Source organism: Pseudorca crassidens, chromosome 1, assembly GCF_039906515.1.
Source record: "Pseudorca crassidens isolate mPseCra1 chromosome 1, mPseCra1.hap1, whole genome shotgun sequence".
In the NCBI taxonomy this organism is placed as follows: domain Eukaryota; kingdom Metazoa; phylum Chordata; class Mammalia; order Artiodactyla; family Delphinidae; genus Pseudorca; species Pseudorca crassidens.
The window spans coordinates 119,929,402-119,956,799 of record NC_090296.1 but is presented as its reverse complement, the minus strand read 5'-3'; the positions used below and the strand labels follow the sequence as shown (position 1 = coordinate 119,956,799).

General features: G+C 47.4%; 1 protein-coding gene across 3 annotated transcripts in view; it reads left to right on the top strand.

The window, feature by feature from the left end:
* The window catches only part of HEXA (hexosaminidase subunit alpha), a 38,836-nt gene extending 16,361 nt beyond the window's left edge, over positions 1-22,475 (top strand). For 2 of the 3 annotated variants that reach the window (XM_067752627.1, XM_067752637.1), the window contains exons 2-14: positions 11,016-11,108; positions 12,814-12,879; positions 14,492-14,538; positions 15,101-15,211; positions 16,078-16,179; positions 16,666-16,798; positions 17,710-17,890; positions 18,820-18,906; positions 19,165-19,237; positions 19,901-20,084; positions 20,252-20,342; positions 21,039-21,143; positions 22,230-22,475. In XM_067752627.1, coding sequence (XP_067608728.1) covers positions 11,016-11,108; positions 12,814-12,879; positions 14,492-14,538; positions 15,101-15,211; positions 16,078-16,179; positions 16,666-16,798; positions 17,710-17,890; positions 18,820-18,906; positions 19,165-19,237; positions 19,901-20,084; positions 20,252-20,342; positions 21,039-21,143; positions 22,230-22,293 — 1,337 coding nt within the window. In that variant the 3' untranslated portion in view covers positions 22,294-22,475. Of the gene's footprint in view, positions 1-11,015; positions 11,109-11,231; positions 11,552-12,813; positions 12,880-14,491; positions 14,539-15,100; positions 15,212-16,077; positions 16,180-16,665; positions 16,799-17,709; positions 17,891-18,819; positions 18,907-19,164; positions 19,238-19,900; positions 20,085-20,251; positions 20,343-21,038; positions 21,144-22,229 lie in introns of those variants that run through there. The other variant, XM_067752647.1, reaches the window with a different exon arrangement.
* Positions 22,476-27,398: the final 4,923 nt, after the last annotated feature.

The following is a 27,398-nucleotide window of genomic DNA, read 5'->3' as shown; positions in this document are numbered from 1 at the left end:
ACATTATTATTTTGTAATAACCTTAAATGGAAAGTAACCTTTAAAAGTATAAAATTTTTTAAATTAATTTTTTTTTTTTTTTTTTTTTGCCGTACGCGGGCCTATCACTGTTGTGGCCTCTCCCGTTGCAGAGCATAGGCTCCAGACGCGCAGGCTCAGTGGCCATGGCTCACGGACCCAGCCGCTCCAAGGCATGTGGGATCTTCCTGGACCGGGGCACAAACCCGTGCCCCCTGCATTGGCAGGCGGACTCTCAACCACTGTGCCACCAGGGAAGCCCTAAATTAATTTTTTAAAAGACTTAGAAGAATTTACAATCTCTGGAAGTGGAAACACAGACATATGGTAAAGTGTGATTTTGCTGATAACTGAGGTACAGGTGCTTTGGGAACACCTGACGTGTGTGTGTACAGGGGGTACATTTTGAGAAGACTTCCAGTAAGAGCTGTCTAATGAGATCTGAAAGGAGTTAATGGAGGTGGAGTTATTAATCCACACAGAAAGAAATGCATGTAGGAAAGGCCTTTAGGAAGAAGCTTCCGTGACATATTCAAGAAACTCAAGGTCAGTGTGGTCAGTGTGAAGCATGCACTGAACTTGATGGATCAGCAAGTTCTGAAGCTAGTGAGGTGGTAGATGCAAGGTCATGAAATGGCCTGGTGAGCCCTGATGAGAATATGAACTTTATCCTAAGATCAAGGAAGGCCAATAAAAGCCATTAAGCAGGATAAGTGATGTGACTAAACTCTGGCTGCATTGGGGATTGGTGGGGAATGGGACTAGAGGCAGGAAACCCAGTTAAAAGGCTCTTATAGTGGTCTAGATAAGAGATAAGAGTGGCTGAAGTGGGTTGACGGCTGTACAGACAAAGAAAGCTAGAAGGATTGAAGAAAAACTTAGCAAGTGGATGTCCATTGACAGATAAATGGATAAAGAAGATGTGGTATATATACACAATGGAATATTACTCAGGCACAAAAAAGAATGAAATAATGCCATTTGCAGCAACCTGGATGGACCTAGAGATTATCATACTAAGTGAAGTAAATCAGACAGAGAAAGACAAATATCATATATGATATCACTTATATGTGGAATCTTAAGAAATGATACAAATGAACTTATTTATAAGACAGAAACAGACTCACAGACATAGAAAACAAACTTATGGTTACCAAAGGGGAAAGGTGGGGGGAGGGATAAATTAGGAGGTTGGGATTAACATATACACACTACTATATATAAAATTGATAATCAACACGGACCTGCTGTATAGCACAGGGAACTCTATTCAATACTCTGTAATAACCTATAAAGGAAAAGAATCTGAAAAAGAATAGATTGATACATGTATATGTATAACTGAATCATTTTGTTGTACACCTGAAACTACCACAACATTGTAAATCAACTATACTCCAATATAAAATAAAAAAATTTTTTAAAAGAAAAAAAATTCAGGAAGTGGAATGCTTGAAGGTGGGGGTTATGATGGAGAGGGGGTTGTGAGCATGGCTCCAGATTTGTGATTTAGTAATTTGAATGTGTTCAGCTGCCATTCACAAGGATAGGGAAAACAGTAGGAGAGCAAGGGAAGGAGGGAAGGAGTGAAAAGAGAGACAGACAGAGAGATTGATTAAGAGCTTTAGAGGCGATGGGAATGATTAAAAGTCAGTTTGATTTTGGACCTGTTGAGTGTGAGGTGTCTGTTTTCTAGCAGACAGTTAGCTATATGGTACTGAAGCTTGAGAGAATGAGTTGGGACATTTCCGAGTCCAAAAGTCACCTAGGATAATAGCTAGCCTCCGGATGGAGAGAAAGACTGGAAACCAGAATCCAAAGTCTTGGGTAAATAAAGAAGTGACAGGAAGTTGCAGAGTGTCGTGACAAGGAGAGGCTCAAGATTTTACAGCTGAATGTCATGAGCCACAGAAGAGAGGTGGTGGTTGTTGTTGCTGCCCTTGATTGTAGAGGGTGGATGGCCTGGAAGCAGCCCCATAGCTCAACCCCAGAATGTGAGAGGAGCTGCCGCTCAGAGCAAGTGGTAGGGGCAGCAGTATCCTGGGGAGAGCCAGGCTTCTGTTAAGGAGGAAGTAGAAAAGGCTGTGGGTGTTGGTAATTGAATAACCATGGAGTAAGGCTCCAGAGGGTTGGCAGGGATGGACGATGTGTAGTACAGGTGGCTTGGTGGGGAAGAGGAAACAACCCTTAGAGAGATGGGAGTGTCGACCCAGAAATGAGCAGAGGTGTTTATGTACTGGGCAGAGTGACAAAGGATGATAGCAATATGACACAGTAGACTTCCATGACTATAAAACCATGCCAAGGAAACAAGTTCCAGAGGCAAGCAAAAGTTCATGTATGTATGTGTATGTACGTGTATATATATACGTGAGAATTTACTAGATGACAAAGGAAGCATTTCCAATCAAAAGTGAAAAGATGTATTAGTCAATAAATATGTAGGGGTGACTGGTTATCCATTTGGAAAATTTTTAAATCTTTACCTCATGTCAAGCACAGAAGTAAATTCCAGGTGTATTAAAGATCTAAGGATATGCCGTAAAACTATTAGAAGGAATCAAAGGAGTGATTCACGTAGTCCCAGGGTAGAGGAGGCCTTTCTAAGCAAGCCAATAAAGGAAACCATAAAGGAGAAGACTAACAGATTTGACTACATACAGATTAAAGCAAAAGAACCCATAGGTTAAAGACAAAATGAGGCAAACATTTGCAACCTTAAAAGACAAGGATAAAATCTAGAAACAACTCTGCAAATCAATAAAAGAAAATTACCTTTAAAAAAAGTGCAAAGGGGCTTCCCTGGTGGTGCAGTGGTTGAGAGTCCGCCTGCCGATGCAGGGGACACGGGTTCGTGCCCCGGTCCGGGAAGATCCCACATGCCGCGGAGTGGCTAGGCCCGTGAGCCATGGCCGCTGAGCCTGCGCGTCCGGAGCCTGTGCTCCACAACGGGAGAGGCCACAACAGTGAGAGGCCTGCGTACCGCAAAAAAAAAGTGCAAAGACAAATGAACTTATCTACAAAACAGAAACAGACTCATAGACATAGAGAACAGACTTGTGGTTGCCAATTGGGGTGGGTGGAGAGAGGGATGGACTGGGAGTTTGGGATTGGTAGATGCAAACTATTACATATGTTTGGATATTATGTATGGAATGGATAAACAAGGTTCTACTGTATAGCACAGGGAACTATATCCAATCTCTTGGGATAAACCATAATGGGAAAGAATGTAAAAAAAAGAATGTATATATATATATGTGTATAACTGAGTCATTTTGATGTACAGCAGAAATTAGCACATTGTAAATCAACTGTACTTCAATAAAAAAAATGTTTCTGTTGGAAAAAAAAGTACAAAGAATATGACCAGTAAATACAAAGCAATGCTCAAATTCAATCATTATTAATACAAATTAAAACAATGCTGTATTTCTTTATCAATCAGGCTGGCACAGATGAAACAGAAGTGACGTAGTCTAGTTTTGGAAGGATGAAAAGATGGGCCCATATATTTTGGCTCAGATAAACTAGTACAGTAATTTGGAAGAGTAATTGGCAGCATCAAAACTAAAAACTTTAATATTTTTGGCCTAGAATTTCCACCTCTAGGAATTTTCCTACCAAAATCTCTCACAACTGCTTTAACAAAGAATATATATATGAATATTTACTAGAGCATTGTTTATAATATTGAAAACTTAGAAGCATTCCCAAATGTCCACAAAGAGGAGAGAAGTTAGGATTTTCACCTTTTTTTAAAAAAAAAATTTATTTATTTATTTATTTTTATTTTTGGCTGCATTGGGTCTTCGTTGCTGCGCATGGGCTTTCTCTAGTTGCGGTGAGTGGGGGCTACTCTTCATTGCGGTGCGCGGGCTTCTCATTGTCGTAGCTTCTCTAGCTGCGGAGCACGGGCTCTAGGCACGCGGGCTTCAGTAGTTGTGGCACATGAGCTCAGTAGCTGTGACTCGAAGGCTCTAGAGCGCAGGCTCAGTAATTGTGGCACATGAGCTCAGTAGCTGTGGCTCAAAGGCTCTAGAGCGCAGGCTCAGTAGTTGTGGCACACAGGCTTAGTTGCTCCACAGCATGTGGCATCTTCCCGGACCAGGGCTCGAACCCGTGTTCCCTGCATTGGCAGGCAGATTCTTAACCTCTGCTCCACCAGGGAAGTCCCCCAGATTAAGTTTTAAAAGTAAAGGAAAAAAGAAAACTTTTAACTACAACTTTTACAAAAGAAGACAGAAAGGAGAATATTCAGGATTCACCTATGGGCTAGATGGATTGTATCAATATTTCTGAGTAGGTATTAGTAGTCTCTGGTGGGTGAAGAATCTTAGGACTTGTGGGAAGAGGCACCATGGTCCAGACTGAATCCAGCAGCACTATGGAGAGGCTCCAGGCTCAGGGCAGTTGGATTCTCAGACTCCCACTCTACAGGGAGAAGTCTGACAGGGGTGGTCTTGCCTCTTCCCTAGACACACCAATGCTCTTGTGTATCAGCTGCTTCCCAGGCTTGGAATACCTTTTCCCCTCTTGGTAGCTGGCAAACACCAACTCAGGGTTCAAGGTCCTGCTCGTAGGTCCCCTTCCAAGGTTAAGCCTCCCTCTCTGCCTCCGGAAAGAGGCAGCTATAATATCTACTGTAGCCTTTATCACAGTGTTTTGTGATTGTTGTTTATATTCGTCTCTCCCACTAGACTGTGAGCTCCTCAAGGGCAGGGACCAGGGCTTGTTTTTCCTTTTAACTGCCCCAGCACCTAGAACAGGTCCTGATGCACAGTAAGTGCTCCATGTATCGTGGTTGGAATGAGTGGGAAATGAATGATTCCAAGGGCTCTCATTAGGCCAAGTACAGGGAGAGGAAGCCTGGAGGCCACGCATATGAAGCTGGGAGTGGCGGGGAGGGGGAGGGTGGGGGGTGGGGGCAAAGTGGGCGTGGAGAACCAGCGTTGGCCCCAGTGAGGAGAGTGCCAGGACTGCGGGGCAGGATAGACCTGAAAGAGTGGGATGTGCCAAAGGCTGGGTTGACTTCCCTAGTTTCCACTCCAGAAGCCAAACCACATGCCACTTTATAACCAAAGTGAGTGGTGTTTTCTTTATGCTGCTGAGATTCTGTGAATTAAACACACTGATATGGTGGAAATGTTTTGATTCACAGAGGAGCAGGGTGGGTCGAGGGACAGGCTATTATGCACTGAGGTAAAGACATGGCTCCTGGGTACCCTGTTGCAGGAATGAGTTCTCCCTTCCAGAGAAGTAGAAAGACCTGAATCTTCGGATTTGTGGACCTAGGAGTCTTCAGAGCAGTGTCTGAAAAGGCTCTTTCTGGATGTCTGGGTGTCTTTTTACTATTCCCCACCCCAGTCCCAGAACTTCAGAAATACTAGGTTTGGGTGTATAAAAGTAATCTCTACATTAACTGTTTGCCATTTATACCTGATTATTGTATAGCACAATCATTATGATATGTAGCACTAAATATGCATTTAAAAAATTCTAGCGTCATTCATTTTTTTTCCAGCAAACATTTATTGAATGACTACCGTGTGTCAGGCACTGGGAATACAAAGACACTGAGATTGGTCCCTGCTGTTGAGGAACTCACAGCCTTGGGGAGGAGACAGACAAATAAACAGCCTATATTAAGATATCTTTTATGAAAAATGTATGTATATGTTGCTTCATGATCACATAGGAAGGTCTCTTAGGAAAGGGTGGGGGACTGATAGAAAGTTTTAGAAAAGGAAAAGCAGAGCTGTTTCTTAATCAGGTGAGATGTGGAGGCAACGAAAAGTTTGTCTCAATTGGAGGAAGCAATACATGCAGAGAAAAAGAGGGAGAAAATGTGGCATTTTCAGAGTTCTGTAAAGAGTTCATCGTGCTCCTGTGAGAGTTCCCCCACAGGAGCAGAGAAAGATGAGGGTCGAGTTCGTATAATCATCCAGCAGATTCTGCACTTTATCCTGAGAGCTGTGGGGAACCATTGTAGGCTTTTGAGCAGAGATTTTCATAATCTGATTTTCATATTAAAAGATCACAAAGGATAAGAGATGGAAATGGGATATATATGGAGGCAGGGAGAGCAACTGGGAGATTTTTTTACAGTCCAGGTGAAAATTCACAAGAGGCTAAATTAAGGCATTGACCCAATGTGGGTGGGAAGATGGTGGTGACGTCAAGAGCCAGGAAGGATTCTGTAGTTATAACACTTAGTTGGGTCTTTCTTTTTAACTGCTGTAATCTCAGTGCTTAGCACAGGGTTTGGCACATAGACAGTCAATAAGTATGAGTGAATAAACTTGCGCTCTACTCAGAAGGATGGGAGAAGGAAGAGGTTTCTGGTCTGGGTAAATCAGTAGATGGTGCTGTTATCAAACTGAGAGAGAAGGTCAGCCAGGAAGAGGAATGAAGAGTTAGTTCAATTCCGTATTTAAGATTTGAAGTGCTTTTGAGACATTTGAGTGGAGGTACTGTATGACTCTAGAGCTCCAGAAGAGTTGGCATGGAAAGGTAGATCTGAGAATCATCAGTCTACCGTGGGAGTGGGTGACATTGTCTGGAGAGCGTATAAAGTGAGGAGAAAAAGAGAAGTCTGGAACCCTGGGGATACCAGCACGTAGGGGTGGGTGAAGGAAAAGGAGAATGAGGAAGCATGTTCAAGGAGTTAGAAGGAAAACCAAGACAGAGCCGTGTCCCTTAAGCTAAGGGAGTTTAGTTTCAAGACGGTCAGGGCTGTCTGCTGTCTGATGCTGCCAAGAGGTCCTGAAAGTGTTAGTACCATGCTGCCTCTGTACAGCAGGGATTTTTGTCTGTTTTGATCACTGTTGTGTCCCCAGCACAGAATAGCCTGGCTCATAGTAAGCGCTCAGTAAATAACTTGAATGAATGAATGAATTTGTTGAAAAGGATCCCTTGAATTTAGCTGCAGAACTACAGGCCCTTGGTGAAGGCATTTTCAAAGGAGTGATGGTGAAGGAAGCCAGATTATAGTGGACTGAGGAGTAGAAAGGAGGTCAGGAAGTGGCTACAAAGAGGACTAAGGATGGCCAACTTCATGAGCACCTCTCGTGTGCCGGGCACTGAGCTAAGCACTTCACACGCTTTAACTCATTTAATCTTCTCAACAGCCCAATGGGGTAGGTACTGTCATGATCACCAGATGAGGAACCTCCAGCTCAGAGGGGAAATAACTTGCTCAGGGTCCCACAGCTAGGAAGTGTTAGAACCCAGATTTGAACCCAGATCTGTCTGACTTTGAAATTCAGCACTGAACTGCTCAGGCTCCATTTCCTCTAGAGTTTTTTTGTAACTGGAAGGAGAGAGAAAGAGTGACTGTTTGAGATGACCTGGAGTCAAGACTAGGAAGACTTGCCAAGATTTTAATGCTGATGGGAGAGAATCAGCGAAAAGAAATAATTTGAAGATCTGGGGGGAAAGGGAGATAACTTATACAAGAGGAGCCTGAGGAGAGTTGCAGAGCACAGGTGAAGGGAAGCCCCTTCCACCAAGGTAGGAAAAGGAGAAGGTAAAGACCAGGTGTGAGTTGCAGGTATTTTTGTCAGGGAGGAGCAGGGAAGGTAGAGGTGGATGATTGCTGATTGTCAGCTGAGAGTAAAGGAGGTTGTGATCCAGTTATGGACTCGAAGAAAGTGGCACCAGTCTGAAATAGCTGTTGCAGAGAATAGAAAAAAGCAGTGGTGGAGAAGCAGATTTTCACGATTGGCATCAAGGGCCCAGCCAAGATGAGAGACCAGGATAGGTGCACGGAAGGCAGATGTTAGATTGATCCAGGTTGAGGGTTTTGCCCACTGTGTGCAACCGAAGACAGGGACAGGCTGTTGAGAGTATTGCCTAGATTGGGTTTGAGGTGATGGGTCACCACATCTAGGGCAGCAGTGAAGGAAGTGAGGATGGGAGAGGATTGAGAACAGAAAGGGAATGGAAGGATCATAGTACTGGCATCTGGACAAAGTTCAACAGCGGGATTTTGGTAGTAAAAGGGTCTAGGATTCCCTTGTTCTCGAGTTCCACATCCAGAGCTGACCTGTGATGAATAAGGCTAAATTGTGCTAAAAGGGGGGCACAAGGGTAGAAGACTAACCGTGGTTATCTCTTCAGAGAACAAGAGGGGTGCCAAAGATAACCTTTTTTTTCTTTTTGCTGTAAACACTTCTGGGCTGTTTGAATTTTTTTAACTTCTTAAATTTAAAAAAATACAAACTTTTCAGTGAACCCAAAGAAAAGAGCAGGCTTCCATGAAAGCATGGGGGATGAGGGAGCTGCAGAGATGGGAGCAGTGCTCTAGAATGGGACCCCGGAGTATGTGATCTGTCTGTGGAATCACGAAGTACTGGCTCTGAGGAGCAGCTGGGACCTGGTCCCACCCTGCCATTGTTTATCAGGGAGGAAGTGGGAGCCCCGAGACTCGCTCTGCTTGGCAGCAGCAGGGGCAGAACCAGAACTAACCCTTCCTGATCTCCCAGCTCAGTGCTCTGTTTTCCATGCTGCTTCCTGAGCACTTGAGGCTTCAGAATTTCCTGCTGTCCCGCCCGGGCTCATTGCGAGCGTTCCCATGCGATCGCTGGTGAGCAGGCTCTTTGCCAGACCCTGCTTCCCACATCTCAGTTCTTCCCAGCGCAGGGTGTGTGGGTGTTTGTAGAGGCGGCTGGCTTGTCCCCTGCCTATTTCCTGTTCTCTTCAGAGTGGCAACTTGGAGGCGGAAAACCACAATGATGGTCTCTATTTACATCCTTTAAATGACCCAGTGTCCCTCCTGTTTTGTCAGCTCTCACATCACTGCGTCCCCTGGTCCTTCCTCCTCAGAGCTTGTTTAAGCAGCAGCCATGACTCTGTGTCTTCTTTATCAGCCCAAACCCACATGAGTCACTGAGAGCACTTAGGACGGGGCTTCTTCACCATGAGATTGGTGGTCAGGGGTGGAGGGATGAGCCCTTAAATTAAGGGCATTGTTCTAGGGGAAAAATCCTTTCATTTTTGTCAGATCTTCAAAGGAGTCTGGGACCTTCCCGACTAAAAGACCATGGATTTAGAGAATGGAGTATAGGTGTGTTTTAGAAAAACAAAAATATAGTAACAACAGCAGTTAGATGTTTTCTTGTCTTCTAAGTAAGTTCAGATAAACCTGGTGTTTGTGCAGCCTCTCTCGTCATCAGGACAGTGACCGTGGCAGTTGCATATGAATAGTTGTGATTTCTCTTCAGTTTGGTAGACTGAGGTCCAGAGGATTAAGACTGTACAGCTCAGGACTTTTGTCCTCTTTTGCATGCCCGCCTGGGTAGATGTGCACATGAGCTCTCCACACAATGATATTGGGGCTCCACAATGTGTGGGGTCAGGTGGGGATAAGGAGACAAGGGATGAGGCCGTGGTTGAAGGAGGGGATATTCTTTTATAGTTTTCTTCACGCCTGCCTCTCAGCGAAGTCCTCCTTGGTCTTTGGGGTTTGTAGAGATGGCCTGTCTGCTTAGAGAGCTTGGGATGGCCCTGCACATTCTGCTCTGAGCTTGCTCTCTGCCCTGAAAGTCTGGTTGTCCTCCTGTGTTGTGGGGATGAGTCTTCACTGTGTTGTGGGGATGAGTCTCCAGGGTTTAGAATGGAGCTGTGAATTGGCCCGTCCCAGAATAGCCTCAAATTCTCTTCTGCCTCCAGGGTTTCAGCAGGTATTGGTGTGGGGCAACAGGGTATTTACAGGCAGGGGAAAGCACGTGTTTGCTCATTATGGTGGGAAAGGGCCCCTGGTTGGCTTGCTTCCTGGCCGGCCTGAAAGCCAAGATGCAGCCACGTGGTGTCGTGATCAGGAGATTTGAGCAGGCTTCCTTGAGATGGTTCAAGGCTCCCGGGTCCCTTCTGCCAGTTTGGTTTTGAATCCTCTCTCCCTGCTTTTTTGCCAGGCCATCCTACCCCTGACTTTATAGTTCCATAGGAAGTCAGGGATGTTGTGGCGCCAGTGGGGATGAATGTGGCTCCAGAAAAAGAATAAGAGAGTGGGGGTTCACTGAGGCTCGGGCTTGGAGTGGTACCATCAGAGCCACCCTGAAGGTCATGGAGAAGCACCAGTGGGAGGGTGGGAAGAGACAGTACATTCGTGTTTTGGCTTTTTTTTTTTTTTTTTCCCTGCATAGACTGGGATCTGTTAAACGATATTAGATAGTATATAGTTGTCTCCTACTGGGTGGCTTTCCGCTGTTGGGAAGAAGTCTGCCTTGGACAGAGAACCTGTTTGGGAAGAGGAAGGAAGGAAGCAGGATGGGCTGGTGGCCACGTGCCTTTGCTGGAGTGCCCGCTAGGTCATCTCAGGCCTCCTTTGCATACGAGATCCTCCTGTCATCTGCTTCATCTGCTCACATTAGCTCCTGAGCCTTTACAAAGTTGGAAGCTTTCATCTGGAGCCCTCCAGAGCAGTGCTACTTCAAGTGCCCGTCTGCAATGAGATGAGAAGCATACGCACCAGAACGTAAAACTGTTCCCTTCAACAAGATAGCCTTGTTATGAAAAATTGTTAGACCTAAACAGTGAGTTTGCTCTGACATAGTTGCCTCACATTCTGGAGTCATGTAAGCTTCCTATCTGGTGACCCACCAGTAACACCGTCTGCAGATCAGCAGCTAATCTGCAGACCACACTTTGACTAGCAGTACTCTAGAGCCACCTTTAGTTCAGAAGCAGTTGTTGAGGTCTTCGAATCATGTGCTTGGCCTCTACAAGTCAGAAACAGAGAGCCCGGTTACAGAGAGCTGCTGCCAGGTCAGTCATACACGGGCCAGGCGGGTTACTGGGGAGAGCGGAGCACGACCAAAGTGACCAAGTTGAACAGATGACTAGGCAGTGCCAAGGGCAGATCCGTCCCCTCCCCCTTACCACAGGCACACAAGCTGAAAAGACCAGAGCCAGCAACCCTTCTGTAGGGCCTTAATTTTGCCTGTTGTTTCTGGTGGCAGGTCAGCCTCACTGAGTTCATCCTGTCCTTGCAGGAAAATGGCATATGTCAGAGAAGAATTCGTTGGTTATCCTTGTTGTCACTCCTGGATGTGACCAGTTTCCTTCTTTGGAGTCTGTGGAGAATTGTAAGTACCGCCTTGTTCCCTGTTCGAGAAGAGAAAGCACTTGTCTGGAGCTGTAACTCCAGATGGCCTGGCCTAAGTTGCGGATGCTACGCCTGGAGCCCTCCATGAGTGTGGGGACCAGGGCTCACCAAGTGCCCAGAGCGGTCAAAGGTGAATTTTTCCTATGCAGTCTAACCAGCATCTGACAGTTGGCTGTGAACATCACACTGGCTATTCACTGAGTCCCACAGGACACCTGCCTTCTGGACTGAATATAATCCCACTGGCATTTTGGGAACTTGTACACTTTGCTGATTTTCTCTAAGAGACCCTACCCTGGGAAGAGAAGGAGTTTTCGGCCGTTTGAACCAAGATGAAGTCAAGGCGTTGGTTCTGTGGCTGCCACCCGACTTCCCTGAGCAGCGGCATTTGGGGACGTCTCAGTCTGCAAAGCGAACATTCAGGTCTTGGCTTCTTCCTTACATTCCTGATGGAGTAGCTGAAGCTTGGAGACAAAAGGACAGGAGGGTGATTTCAAAGGCTCTGGGAATGTCGTAACCTGGACTCACCCCTCCAAGCATCCCTCTCCCCTTCATACTTGGAGCTAAAACCTGGCAGGAATTATGTTTCCGGTGGGGAAACTGACCCACGGGGGGGTGGTGCTTTGTAGAGGAATCTGTACCCGCCTGCCCCTCCTCACACACTGTCTTCCAGGGCCTCGGAGCCACTGGGTGACCACCCTCCCACGGTGGCCCCAGGCCTGAGTGCAGCCTTGCTTGCTCAGGGAACGCCTCCCCTTTGAAAGAAAAAAAAAATGTTAGCTTTTTTTTTTTTTTTTTGGCCGCGCCGTGCGGCATAAGGGATCTTAGTTCCCCGACCGGGGATCAGACCCACGCCCCCTGCAGTGGAAGTGTGGAATCTTAACCACTGGACCACCAGGGAAGTCCCTTGCTGTTATTTTTTGTTTTATAACATATTGCATTTTTATTCCTAAATGAAAGAGAACTATCCATATGTAACGGAAAAATCCACATGGGTGACAGCTTTTCTTTTTTTTTTTGAATTTTATTTTATTTTTTTATACAGCAGGTTCTTATTCATCTATTTTATACGTATTAGTGTATATATGTCAATCCCAATCTCCCAGTTCATCCCACCACCACCACCACCACCCCTCCCCGCTTTCCCCCCTTGGTGTCCATACATTTGTTCTCTACATCTGTGTCTCTATTTCTGCCTTGCAAACTGGTTCATCTGTACCATTTTTCTAGATTCCACATATATGTGTCAATATACGATATTTGTTTTTTCTCTTTCTGACTTACTTCACTCTGTATGACAGTCTCTAGGTCCATTCATGTCTCTACAAATGACCCAATTTCGTTCTTTTTATGGCTGAGTAATATTCCATTGTATATATGTACCACATCTTCTTTATCCATTCATCTGTCGATGGACACTTAGGTTGCTTCCGTGACCTGGGTATTGTAAATAGTGCTGCAGTGAACATTGGGGTGCATGTGTCTTTTTGAATTATGGTTTTCTCTGGGTATATGCCCAGTAGTGGGATTGCTGGATCATATGGTAATTCTATTTTTAGTTTTTTAAGGAACCTCCATACTGTTCTCTTGTTGTTATTTTCTAATCCAAGGATTTGCACAGAACATGTGATTGTAATCTGAGGGTAGAAATCCTTAACCAAATGGGGTCATTTCTGTCATTTCAGACACCCTGACCGTAAATGACGAGCAGTGTTTCCTCCTCTCAGAGACTGTCTGGGGCGCCCTCCGAGGTAACAAGATGGGGCTGACACTGGGAGAGAGAGAAGGATGATGTGGGAAGGTCGACCCTGGTCGGGTAGGGGGCAGGACTAGGGGCCCAGCGAACACCCCCACCTTAGGAAGCTTGCTTTATGGACCAGTTGGAGTATTTCCCCAGCTCCCTGAAGGGAGTATTCTTACCGCTGTCTCCAGAAGTTGACAGGTGTCAGCCTGTGCGGGGGCAGCCACTCCCCTGGGCAGGTGCTCTGGGGAAGCAGGGGGCAGGCAGCTGGGGAGAGAGGCCCACTCTGCCACAAGCACTGCTTGTTCAGCTCTCCTTTCAGACACGTGATCGGAAAGGTTCTTTAAAAACTAGATCAAAAGGAATAGATAAATGTCAAAAAAGAGGTAAAGAGTGGTAAAATATGTAGAACTCTATTATTGGGGGAGAAAATGAGAACTTTGCTAGCTAACGGGTGATAGGCCCCCCTGCCCTTCTTCTTGGCTTACTGAAAATGTATTCGGTCCCTAGATACAGACTTAGCCAAACAACTCGACCGCTTTTGGTAAAAGGTCTGCTGGTGAACGATGAGAGATTCTCACTGAACTCCAAACATTGTTTTGGTTTGTCTTTGTTCCCCAGCTTCTCCTCCCCTCCCCCGTGTTTTGGAGAAACAGCATGCCAACTCCCCTTTCTACCTCTTGTAGCTTTTGTGTGGGTGTTAACTATTAGGCAGGTTAAGGTAGGGGAGATCTGGGACCCCGAGTGCTAGGCGTCAGAGTCAGACTGGAGAGAAGCCCAGATGGTACACTGGAAGTCTGCCTCAAATGAGCTACTGAGTGACCATGAAAGTCTCACAAATTCTTAAATTCTGAAAACTTAGGATTCTGGGAATCCTTCACAGGGCTTCTGCTGGATTTTCAGAAGTGAGGCCCCAGCTGTTGAGAACATCTAGTGCTCTGGACTCAGCATGCCTGCCCTTGGGCTTTGCTGGAATCTAGGAGTCTGTGTCCAGTCTTCTGGGGCAGTTGCTGCCTGCCACACCTCAGCTCCCTATAGCTGCTTCTCTTCTCAGGCTCTGAAGAGGAAAAGTGGAGGCTTCTTTGTCTTCTAAGTCCAGCTGTGGACCCACAAGTTTCTGACTGAGTTTATGAAACTCAAGTCAATGATCACATTCTCACAATTCAGTCTGGGAGAAGTGAAGGGGCAGCAGATTGGGGGCCCCTTTTTCTCAGCTCCCTTAGCTCCTGATGGGTATTATCCATGGAAAGCTTTAACCCCTTGTGAGCTGGCCTGTCCCTGCGTCTGTCCTCATGGGCACACATCTTGGCCTCTCTTCTTAATATCTTTGTAAATTCAAGGCTTAGGAAGTATAGATAAGAGGCATGTGGGTTAGTGTATTGCTAGGAGGGGCACAAAAACCCCTCACGCTGCCACCTCCCCAAATAAAATACAGAGTAAAAATAGAGACTGGCTTCCTACTATCCCCTTTTCGTAACTGTTGAGAACCATCAAGCCTACACTAGAGCCCCTCTCGCCGTGTGCCCAAGCACTGTGCCGTGCCACATGGGAACCTTCCAAATGGTTCCAACTCTTTACCCACCTCCCTAAGTCTTTCCATCTGCCTCTCTACTTCCCTGCAGGTCTGGAGACTTTTAGCCAGCTTATTTGGAGATCTCCTGAGGGCACGGTGAGTGTGGGCCCTCAAAAAGGGCTCCTTTTAAATCTCTGGGACACACACACACACACACACACACACACACACACACACAAAATCTCTGGGGTTTGCTCCCAATGTTGAGAGTCCTGGAAATATCTTATTTTACCTTAAACAGAGTCCTGGTGGCTTGAGATGGCCCCAAAAAAGAGTATTCAAGGAGATATGGATGGAAACTGGTTTGGTAGATTTTGCCAGTTGGGGTATAACTTAGTTCCCCTGAGTCATTGTTTAGACATGACCTTGAGACCACACTGCTTTGAAGAAAATATTAACAGTCAGTGAAAATTTGGAATGTGTGGGCTGAGTGGTATGTGGGACACCTGTATTTGGCTGGCATGGGACAGTTGCTCTCTGGACAGGTACCTGCTTATGGTCATTGAGGTAGAGGTGTGTGGTGTTTGTGGAGACAGTTACCCTGCAGAATAGTCACCGGTTGGCTTTTCAGGGATCTTGGAAGACTTTTCTCATCCCCCTCCACCCCACTGGTGAATTTCCTTTGAATCTTAACATGTTCAGTGTTTGGTCCACACAGTTCTATATCAACAAGACGGAGATTGAGGACTTCCCCCGCTTCCCTCACCGGGGCTTGTTGTTGGATACGTCTCGCCATTACCTGCCACTGGCTAGCATCCTGGACACTCTGGTAACCAGGCCTTAAGGCCTTCTTTGCCCTCAGGGTTCTGGGGTAATGGGACAACAGATAGATCAGGTGCCATATTCTTAAAGAGTTACAGAGAGAATGTGCATAACTTAGTGAGCTCCCGGGAAAAATGTAAAAGATGACCTGCTCCAAGATTCAAAAAAATAACAAGAGTGATTTAAACCTACCCCATTTGGCTACTGAGGACCAATGTCCAGGCTATCTCCAGCGATGCAGGAAGTGGTTTGGGGAATTGACTAAGCAGAGCTAACTTTAGTTAGTACAAAGTCATAGGAAAGAGATGTCCAAAAGTCTTAGCTGGGGATGGTCCTCACTGTCTTGAATTTGATGGGCAGTCTGACCTGACAGTTGCTGATCTAGCTCACGTGTCTAACTTTTCCTTTGCTCTCCTGATGGAACCAAAGACGTGGACACATCCACCAGTTTTGGCATCTGAGATTTATGGATCATGGGGCTACTAAATTCACAACAGACCTCACCGTCTGGATAAACACTAGTCAGACAACCCAAAACAAATGGCAGGAGGAAATATTAGTTTTCAGGGTATTGTGGGGCTTTCTGAAGACCCCAGGGTACCACGGAGCTGCAGCCCTCCTCTCGATGTGACCATAACTCATCCCCCAAAGAGGAGATACTACTTCTGTCGGCCATCTTTGCATGTGCAGGGTCTTCCCCTTCCCTCCACGCCAGGCGCAACCCGATGCGAAGGTTTGATAGGGAGAACCCGTGAACACTTAGCAGGAAGCTGGGTGGGTTGAGCCTGTTAACGTGTGTGGAGCAGCCTGCCAAGCTTGGGGCTGCAGCCGGAGAAGTTGTGCTGAGTTAACTGTGCGTGCTCTGACCTACAGGATGTCATGGCGTACAATAAATTCAACGTGTTCCACTGGCATCTGGTCGATGACCCTTCCTTCCCATATGAGAGCTTCACTTTTCCAAACCTCACCAAAAAGGTATGCCTTAATTTCGCCCAGACCAAGTTGATGGCTTGAAGTCTGAACCTGGCTATGGCGCCCTGCTGGCAAGGACACCAGCTCTCCTCCTAACCAGCCAGTTTTAGGGACACACTGACATATAGGGGGCGGGCACTGGATTTGGAGTCAGGAGACCTGAGTTCAGGTCCAAACTACACCATTAATTTGCTCTGTGACCTTCAGGAGAGAATCTCTCCTGGCCCCATCTTCTTTTTATTTATCTATATTTGGTTAGCTGGGCATAATGACTACCTTACTCACCTCACTGGCATCACGGCACTGAGATAAGACAGTAGATGTGACAGCTTGTGGGAAATTATGATAAAGTTCCTTGAAGACCCCTGATACCAAAGGGCTCTTGGTAGATTTTCTGATATCCAGGGGAGTCCAGAAGGCATTTTGAGTATCCTTTCCTCTGCCAGCCTTCAGGAAATGAGGTCCTGAATGGTGTTTTGTACCTTCCAGGGGTCCTACAACCCTGCCACCCACATCTACACAGCACAGGATGTGAAGGAGGTGATTGAATATGCGCGGCTTCGGGGTATCCGTGTGTTGGCAGAGTTCGACACTCCCGGCCACACTCTGTCATGGGGACCAGGTAAGAATAATGTCTGGAGGTGGAGGGAGGCTACTGATTCCCCTCAACGGGACTTTAGGATGTCGGCTCTTGGATGTAGCATGCCTTAGCCTTATTCTCTGGAAGAATGGTTTCCATCAACTTTTTCCACTGGGAATTTAGATAGGCAGAATTTACTTTGGGCGAAGGAGGCCGCTTCTTACTATTAAAATATGGGCGGGGACTTCCCTGGTGGCTCAGTGGTTAAGAATCCGCCTGCCGATGCAGGGGACACGGGTTCGAGCCCTGGTCCAGGAAGATCCCACATGCCGCGGAGCAACTAAGCCCGTGCGCCACAACTACTGAGCCTGTGCCCTAGAGCCCGCGAGCCACAACTGCTGAAGCCCGTGCACCTAGAGCCTGTGCTCTGCAACAAGAGAAGCCACCGTAATGAGAAGCCCATGCACCGCAACAAAGAGTAGCCCCTGTTCTCTGCAACTAGAGAAAGGCTGTGCACAGCAACGAAGACCCAATGCAGCCAAATAAATAAATAAATAAAAAGGGCAAATTCTTCTCAGACGTCCTTGCCTCATGATGCCCTTGTAGGTTGTTGTGCCCTAGCGTGGAAGAAAGATTTTGCCAGTTTTGCTGGATCAGGCTCTCTGCTTTTCTGCCCATAGGCTACGTGAGGGCAAACTTTGGGACCAAGGGTGACCCCTGCTGGAAGAGTGTGTCAAGGCAGAGTATGTGTGTGCCAGTTGTCTGTGTAGGATTGTGGACATACTTGTATTTCTTTGATTGTCACTAAATGCTCATAATTACCAGTGTCTGTGAATGCCTGAGTGTTCCCGTCTGTGTGCATGTAATGTCTGAACGTGATTGTCATCATGTATATGACTGTATGTGGGGTCTGTGTATTTGTGACACTAGTGTGAGGTTCTCTATTGCCTTAGGTGTCCCTGGATTATTAACTCCTTGCTACTCTGGGTCTCACCCTTCTGGCACCTTTGGGCCAGTGAATCCCGCTCTCAACAATACCTATGAGTTCATGAGCGCGTTCTTCTTGGAGATCAGCTCCGTCTTCCCAGATTTTTATCTTCACCTTGGAGGAGATGAGGTTGACTTCACCTGCTGGTATGAGCCCTGTGACCTTCCCATCCTGGCCTGATGAACTGCCTACTCAGAGTAGAGGTTAGCCCATGAGAAGCTACCTGTCTCAGGTGTTCCTCATCTGTCTCCATCCTGATGGCTCAGGTCTTCGGCCTTTTCTCTCTCCACCTAGAGAGAGGCCCTACCTGATTTTGGCAAGGCTGTGAATGTGAAACTCTCCTTTCCTCCTGTCATAGCCTTGAGATATTTACAGAAAAATCAGCTCTGGGCACAGATTGTCTTGGGAAAATCAGGATAGAGAAAAACAATCCCTGCTTTTGGCAGCTTAAAATAGTCTGGTTGAAGAGACAGGACACATATGAATTCGAGGCTAATATATGACAGTGTCTAGTTAGTATTACATTGTAAGCTTCCAACCCTCAGATCTGCTTAGCTCAAAAGAGGCTCAGGGGCTTCTTGGCGAAGTGGGCACTAGCACTGGATCTGAGAAAGGGTGGAGGAGGGAAAAAACAAAATGTAGACCTTGTGGGGTAAGGGAGCTGCAATGGGTGACAGACAGCAATGCTTGTATCCAACTGGAATAAAGAATAAATACTAAGGGAAAAGCAGACTGTGCCCAGGGTGTGGGAGGTAAGAGACAGAAGACAGAATCCAGTGTGCCGGAGCCCCAAGCCTAGACCTCAGAACCACGTGTCATAGCCCAGAGAGATTGATATGTGTTCTCTTTGAGGGTGAACTTGAAGCTCTTCAGATCCAGACTCAGCCTATGTCAGTGGCCCTCTTCATTTAATTTTGTTTAGCCACACCTCCCAAATTTGTGGCCTCTTGAGATCCTCAGTCGATTGGTTTTTCAGGTGAAAAAAAGGAGTTGTGGGAGGCCAGGTGATACATCCCCAAGCTCTGGGCTTTGAGGATGTCAAAAGAATTAATCTTCATTTTCTTTTGGGATTCAGGAAGTCCAACCCAGATATCCAGGCCTTTATGAAGAAGAAAGGCTTTGGTGAGGACTTCAAGAAGCTGGAGTCCTTCTACATCCAGACGTGAGGAAGGAGGGAGGGAGGGCAGGGTCCCTGGGGGTCAACTCCTGTGAAGTCCTCACTTTCCATAGCAGGACCAGGACCTGCTGGACCACTCTCTGGGCCCCTGAAGGGGTCCTTTGTCATGTCCTTTCGTTGGAGTGGTTGATTCCCACCTGGTCAGTCAGGAATGGGCCCCTAAGCAGGCTCAGCCCCCAGGGCACTGGCACCTGTAGCACAGAGCCTGTCTGAACTGAGCAGACATTCCCTTTACTCTCTAAGGCTGCTGGACATCGTCTCTGCCTATGGCAAGGGCTACGTGGTGTGGCAGGAGGTGTTTGATAATAAAGTAAAGGTGAGCCAGGGGCAGAGAGAAGGGGCCACCCTCGGTGCCTCCCCATGGTCTCCCATCCCTTCCCTGCTCCTGTGCGGGTACAGAGGTCTGAGCCCTGGGTGTGGGTGTCAGGGCCTCCATCTGTCTTCCCTCACTGTGAACTGAACGAGTTATTTCTGCTGCTAGGTTACTTGGGATTCCTGAGACTGGCATGATGGGTTGGGTTTTCCTGCCTGTGTCATAGACTAGGATCTTCCAGGTCTGCGAGCGGGGCTACCTTCTCCTTCATTGTTGAGCACTAAGATCCCAGCTTCCTGCCACGTCAGGGGCTCTGCAGGAACCTCGTCCCGTCCTCAGAAGCATCTGGAGATGCTTGGACATGGTAGCTCCTGATCTGTTGAGTCTCCTGGGCCCCACTGCTTTTCTCCCTTAGCTCACAGCTGGTGTTACTATCTCAGTGTAGACAGGGAAGCTGCAGAAGGACTGGGGGAGAGGCAGCAGGGAGCTCTCCTAGGGCCTGTGGGACCCTCGGCCTCTGCACTGGGCTAGAAACTCAGTTGTTAGGAGTCACAGAGAAATGCTTTGCTGCTGGGGAGCAGAGGGAATACACACCCCTTGGCCTGGGTTGCTTGCATAACACTGTGGCCTGGGAATCTCCTACTGCCCTTTGACCTTTCCTGACAGGTTCAGCCAGACACAGTCATCCAGGTATGGCGAGAAAAGATGCCTGTAAGGTACACGAAGGAGATGGAACTGGTCACCAGTGCCGGCTTCCGGGCCCTGCTCTCTGCCCCCTGGTACCTGAACCACATAACTTATGGCCCTGACTGGAAGAATATCTACATGGTGGAGCCACTGGCATTTGAAGGTAAACAGGGAGCTCTCCTTGCTGCCAAAGGCGGTTGAATGGGGTACAGGGCGGGAGGCAGGAGATTCTGGGCTGGACATTGCAGGTCAAGAGACGAAATGACCTATCTGAGGAGTGGGCCATGTTGGGAAGGCGGTAGAGGCCTGTGGTTGCTTGTTTTCCCTCAGGTAGCCCTGAGCAGAAGGCTCTGGTGATCGGCGGAGAGGCCTGTATGTGGGGAGAGTATGTGGACAGCACAAACCTGGTCCCCAGGCTCTGGTAAGGGCTACCTGGGGACGTGGAGGGTTGGGCCTGTGGGCGTGGGTTCTCCCTCACAGGCTCAATCCCGTCCAGCCTCGCCCAGCTGAGCACCCTCCTTTCAGGCCTGGGAGAGAAGGGGCATCGCAGTGTTGCCCCTGTTTGTATGTAAGTCACCTCCCGCCTGACTTGCGTATTTACTTCTCCAGCCCATAGATGTGTCGGATGGAGACTGTTGTCCCCATTTCACAGATAGAGATAAGGAGTCCTGGAGAACATGTTGAAAGAATGTTGCTTTCGGGATGGCTTGCCCAGGATCCAACCCTGAAGTGCATGGCCCTGTGATAAGACTCCTCTATGCTGTCTCCTCAGAGGCTGCAGCCCCTCACCAAGTCTGGTTGGGTGTATAGAGTTTACATTTTGAGAACAGCTGCTCGGCCACTGTTGTATCCGTGTTCACGACGCCTTTAAGACGTACTCTGCTTCCCATGTGTTTGGGAGAGGAGGAGATGGGATCACGATCCCCATTTTGCTGAAGATGGAGCTGGGCCCTAGAAGTCCCTGTGAGCCCTCCAGCCGGCTGTCACTCTGATTAAGGTGTTGATCACGTCCCTTGGCCCCGAGCTAGTCCAGGGTACCTAAACAAGAGGCTGTGGGTGTCCAGCACCCTTGCCAGGGATCCAGGGCCCAACCTGGTGCATGTCCCCTTTCCTGCAGGCCTAGAGCAGGGGCTGTTGCCGAGAGGCTGTGGAGCAACAAGATGCTGACCAACCTGGACTTTGCCTATCAACGTTTGGCACACTTCCGCTGTGAGCTGCTGAGGTACGCAGGCCATGGGCAGGTTGGGGGCTGAGGACCCCTACTGACAGGAAAAGAATACTGATAATAGCTAACACTTGCAGGGGCATACTGTGTGGGGCAAGCCGTGCGCTCAGCCCTCTGCCAGCATTGCTTCATTGAATCTTTACCATAACCCTATGAGGGGGATGTAGTTTTATCCCCATTTCAGAGGTAGGCAGCTGACGCACAGAGCAGTTAAGTAACTTGCCCAAAGTTGCTCAGAACCACGATATGAACCAGGCTGACTTCAGAGTCTGCGCTCGTAGCCATGGCCATGATTTTATGGGTTCTCATGACACCTGTGCCCCTGTTAGGATGGGCCTGCGTAAGATGGTCATTTCCCTGATTCATTCACTTACTAGGTCTTGAGGCCCTAGGGGAAACAGCCTAGTAGAGAGGGGAGTCCCAGGCTGAGAGCCAAGCATGGTGGGGTCTAAACCTCAACTGTCTGTAATTTACTGGGCGACTTTGAGCTAGTTCCTTACCATCTCTGAGCACATAACTTATTTGGGTAATAAAGGAGGCATGCCTAGAGGTACCCTAAGGAGATTGGTCAGGTCCTGGAACTTGTGAGGCTGAGACCTAAGGATGGGATTTCATGTCCACACCCAGTGCGTGGGCTGGACAGTGCCTCGGTTCCCCCCCTCACCACATTTACAGAGTTTTAGAGCCATTAATGGGGCCTCCGTGGGCCAGGAGCACTGGGCACCCCTTAGGCATCCAGCTTTTTTCTAAAGAGACTGAGTTATTTGGAGCTGGGGCACAGAAACAGGCAAGTTAGAAATACAGAGGTGTTCCTCAAGGTTCCGGGGTGTCCCTGTATCAGAATCACCTGGGGCACCTGTTCAGATTGCAGATTCTTGCCAACACACGGCCCCACCCCAAGCAAGAATCTCTGGAAGTGAGACCCCCCCCGCAAGGAATGTTGGTGTCTAGTGGCAGATTGAAATCCACTGAACTGGGGGAAGGGGAGACCATTGGTTGTGGTAGAGAAGGTGTTGCTGGGGCCCAAGACCGACCCCCTTCCGAGGGGCTCATCTCGCCCTGTTTCTTTACGTCCTCTCGCAGGCGGGGTGTCCAGGCCCAGCCCCTCAGCGTAGGCTACTGTGACGTGGAGTTTGAACAAACCTGAGCAAGTACCCCAGGCACCGAGGAGGGTGCTGGCCCTAGGAGAGCGGTAGCGGGGCCAGGCTTCCACTGTACCGCCCCCCCCAGGGGACGGGGCCCCTTGCCTACGTGCCTGTGTGCCTGGAGACAAGGGGGCTGGTGTTGGTGCTGGTGTCCAATAAAGAGTGATGTGGCGTTTTTCTATAATGAATGTGGATTACCTGTGTGAAAAAAAATGTGAGTGGCCCTCGGGTAAGGGAGCTGCCAGAACTGGCCTTCTGCCCCTGAGGGTGATAGGGCTCAGCAGGGCCCCAGCCAGGTTGGGCTCAGTATCTGCCCCTGGAGGGATCTTATAAGTTGAGGGCTGGGAATGAAACCTGTAGCCTTTATGCTGTCCTGCTCCACCTGAGTTATGATGCCTCTCCAACCCCACACATAGTCCAGACACATACCCCATCCTTAGACTCATCACTTAGACCTCCAAGGCTTCTGTAGACAGAAGACACCATAGGGGACCAAAGAAGTTCTGGGAAGCAGCAGGGGCTCCAGCCCCAACCTGGTCACAGAATAGCCCCTCCCCAATGCATACTCACAAACTTCCCTCCCCTAGAGCTTCTCTTCTGCTTTGCGTTTCTTGTTACTTCAACTGCATGCAACCATTATTAAAGATTGAACACATACTATGGTCTTGGCACTGTGGTAGGTGCCAAGAATTTGAAGAACTTAGTCCCCAGAGGCCCTGTTCAACTCCCCAAAATGGCAGCAACTTCCACCCCTCCTCCCGCCCATTTTCAGTCCAGTAGCATCTTCTCAGAGAATTGATGGCGCAGCTGAGACCATGACAGGGAAGCCCCTGGGGGACCAAGAGGTGGGCATGTGGCTCTGGAAGAGTGTCTTTGCACAAGTTGACCAGTTTTCCGTAGGAGGAACTGGCTCATCGTGGACCCAGACTTCCCCCTAGTGGTTTCATGTTCACCAGTGACAGTGCAGCCCAGAGGCTGGGCAGTAGTGGACAGCAGCTGTTTTAGATGAGGATTTCTTTGACCATTGTTTTTTTCTTCTACCTGGTCCTGGGCTGCAAGGACAAAGGAGAGGTCCCAGGCATTTCTTTCAGAAAGTTTCCAATCTAGTGGATACAGAAACTTGGGGAAGGCAGGCCTGAGAAGGGATCTCAGTAAAATGTGGTCCTTAAATAGCATCCTTCAGTCCCTTGATCATGCTCCTTTGGGGACTTGGTTGGACATACACCAGCCTGGCCTTCTTGCACTGTTACCATAGGGGCAGGTTGGGCACCTTCTACCTGCAGAATCCTCTAGGGAAGGGGTATTCACACAGCCCAGATAAGCCGAGCCCAGGGCTCTGGCCTGGAGAGACATGAGCTAAGGCTCTACCATCTGTACCCACCAAAGCAGCACCCTTACTCTCTATTACCTGGAGAAGCCTTTGGGGTAGTCCCAGGCAAGGACCTGCAGAAATGCTGCTATACTTCAAGTGCCCCTGCTTCCTTTCTGATCATAACTGGAATATTGCTATTGTTTGGGATAAAAAGATCAGACACTAAGTTGTAAGTCTCAAGTCAATGAAGGAAGAGACCATGAAAACACTTGTATTAAAGCAGTAAAGGTCTATGATTTCTTACTCGTCTCGTAAACATTTTCTTTAATGTTATTTTTACAATTAAAAAAATCAGTGTGGCCTGATCAAGTGGTGGGATGTGCTGATCCCCAGCCTCCACCACTGCATCTCTGGGCCCACTGATCATGACAGCATTTACCTGAAGGTCATCATCAGACCTTGAACTGCTGACAGGTCAGAGACAGTGCCCGTAGCAACCGCCCAGTCGGTTCCGATGCACAGAATCACTGCTTCCCCACCTCATCTCCCGTAACCTGTCCCACCCTGCGCTGGGCCAGGCTCCTCTGGCCTGCTTGTGTTCTCTGTTCACCACCAGGGGGCGGGGAAGTGCCTGGACTGATTTCCTGGCTCTAGTTATCTTTGGGCACAAAGGGTCCGCCCCTGCTTTCCTCTGAATCTCCTAAGGATGCAAAGCAGCCTTAACGGGAATATAAGTAAAGGAGTGAATGGAGGCTGGGAGGACATTCACCTCCTTGGTAGGAGTTGAGGCAGTGAGCCAGGTACCCCTCCCTTCTTGGAAACCTGATGTTTTGAGGTGCACCTCCGTGGATTAGCATAGGGATAGGATAGCAGAGGACTTGGGAGCACAGGTGCTCCATAGCACTAGTGATGGGGGACACAGCAAGGGGTGAGGAAAGCCAAATGATACTTGGCTTTCCAAGGGAAAGGTGAAAAAAGGATTCTATGATATAGATTGAATTTAACTGATATCAGTGTAGATGTACACGCCTAGTGGCAACATTGCTAGCACTCTAAAGTTGAGATTTTTATAGTTTTTGTCAATATCACTTGCAAGATTAATCAGTACAGGCTGTGACAATTGTGTATCATGTGCTTTTTTTTTCCCACTAAGAAAGAAAATAAGTAGGAATTGTCTTTGTCTTAAAATCATTCTGTATTTTTTCCTTTATAAATAAACACTGAAAGTTTGAAAATCAGTGTCCCTTTATACTGTTAATAAATATATAAATAATATAAATACATATTAACTACCTTCAGTGAAACATTTACTTGTTGATTTTTTTTCAATACTGTTGACTCTAACTATATATGAATCTTCACAGTTGTTTTTTAAAATCCTTTTTGAAGTAGCCCTGTGTGTGTGTGTGTGTGTGTGTGTGTGTGTGTGTGTGTATTTTCCTGCATTTTTCAGTGAGGTTTTTAAAAATGGAAATGTCCATGAACCTTGCTTATTTTCACAGTAATAGCCATATTCTATCCACATCCATGTTAGGTCTTCCCTGCCACAGTTAGAACTTTTATTTAATGATTTCAAATGTTTCAAACAGAATACTGTAGAGAATAAAATAATACACACAGTATAACCACCACTCAGCTTTATCACATCTCAGTAGTTGTATTTGCTTCAGATTTTTCTTTTTAAGAGATGAAACATTATATATGTCCCCCTTCCCGGTTCCATTCTCTTGCTTCTCAAAATAACCACTTCCTAGCTTTTATTTCAAATCTTACTTCCTCTGGAATATCTGATACTTAGCTATGATTTTTCTTCATTGTTAATAAATTCTTTATGGCTCACTTCATAGCAAATTAGGAAGGGATGTTTTGGGAAGCCACTCAGAAAAGGGGTGTGTGTGTGTGTGTGTGTGTATAGATAGACCAGCTGGCAGGCAGACATGGAAAGAGGGACATCTGTGCTGTGCTGATGTGCTGCTGGACTTAAGAGAGGATGTTGGGGGCATCTGGATAATTATTTATTATAAAAGAAGATATTTAAGAGGAAAATATTCAGAGAAAACTATGCAAATGTTTGTCTATACTCACATAAGTCAGAAATCTGAGTGAAGATATTTGGGGAAATCCATCCAGGGGAACAAAAATGCTTTGTCATTTTTAAAAAAATATATATTATTTATTTATTTATTTTGGCTGTGCCTGGTCTTTGTTGCGGCATGCAGGATCTTTTCGTTGTGGCATGCCAACTCTTAGTCGTGGCATGCATGCGGGATCTACTTCCCAGACCAGGGATCGAACCCGGGCCCCCTGCATTGAGAGCGCAGAGTCTTACCCATTGGACCACCAGGGAAGTCCCTGCTTTGTCATTTTTATGTGCTTGCTGTGTCAGGCGCTGTTATAAGCACTCGATTGGATGTTAGTTTATTTAATCCTCATCCCAACCAGTGAGGTAGGTATCAATATTATCCTCACCTGACAGATAAGGAAACAGACATAGACAGTTTAAATGATTTGTTCATGGTTAGATAGCTAGGCTGAGTCAGAATTTGTGCTCAGGGACTATGGATCCAAGCTCGCCTAGTTAATTCTAACCTGTCCTGCGGCCTGCCATCAGCCACAGCCCCAAACTGAACCAGACATCTTCCTGCTCTTGAGCTCCACGTTCAGACAGACACACAGATAAAGCTGGGTACTCAACTATGTCTGGGCTCAATTTCCTCCCACTTTTCAAACTCTTCCTTACAAATGGTTCCTTTCAGCACACACACGTGCACAATCTCCCTTGTCTTTTTTTTTTTTTTAATTTTTTTTTTGGCTGCATTGGGTCTTCATTGCTGCACGCAGGCTTTCTCTAGTTGTGGTGAGAGGGGGCTACTCTTGGTTGCGGTGCGCGGGCTTCTCATTGTGGTGGCTTCTCTTGTAGCGGAGCACAGGCTCTAGGCACGCGGGCGTCAGTAGTTGCGGCACACAGGCTCAGTAGTTGTGGCTTGCGGGCTCTAGAGCACAGGCTCAGTAGTTGTGGCACACGGGCTTAGTTGCTCCGCGGCATGTGGGATCTTCCCGGACCAGGGCTCAAACCCGTGTCCCCCTGCATTGGCAGGCAGGTTCTTAACCACTGCGCCACCAGGGAAGCCCCATCTCCTTTGTCTTTAAACAAAAACTCTCCGGCCTGCTTTTTCTCAGTCAGGTTGCCTGAACCAACTGCAAGTTTGGCTCCATTTCTCCACTTCTCATTCAGTCCTCATGAAGGCTGCTCTCACTGAAGCCAACAATAACCTACATGTTGCCGAGTCAAGGGACATTTCTCACTAATAATGAAAACATTACTTGACCTTTCCTTGTATTTTGAGATTTTGATCACTCCTTTGATATTCATTCTTCCCAGAATTCTCTGACACCATCCTTCCCTGAGTTTTCTCCTACATCTTTCATGATTCTCAACCTGCATCTCCTACATCTTTCATGATTGTTTCTCAACCTGCATCACTGACTCTTCCAGCAAACTCACATCCCACAACCAACCATGTTTTTAAGGGTCTGTCCTCTTTCCTCTTCTATACTTTCTTCTCAGTGATCTCGTTTACATACAACCAAATCTTTAACTATATGTATATATCTATATCTATATCTATATCCTCTGAGCCCCAAACTCATCCACTTCATATCACCCGAAGCTCATGTGCCAGACAGAATTCATCACCTTTCTTCATAGCTCCCTACTCTACTCCTATACCACTCTTCTGCCACTCATTTGAGCCAAAATCTGGGAATCATCCTTAATTGCTCCCTATCTGTCAA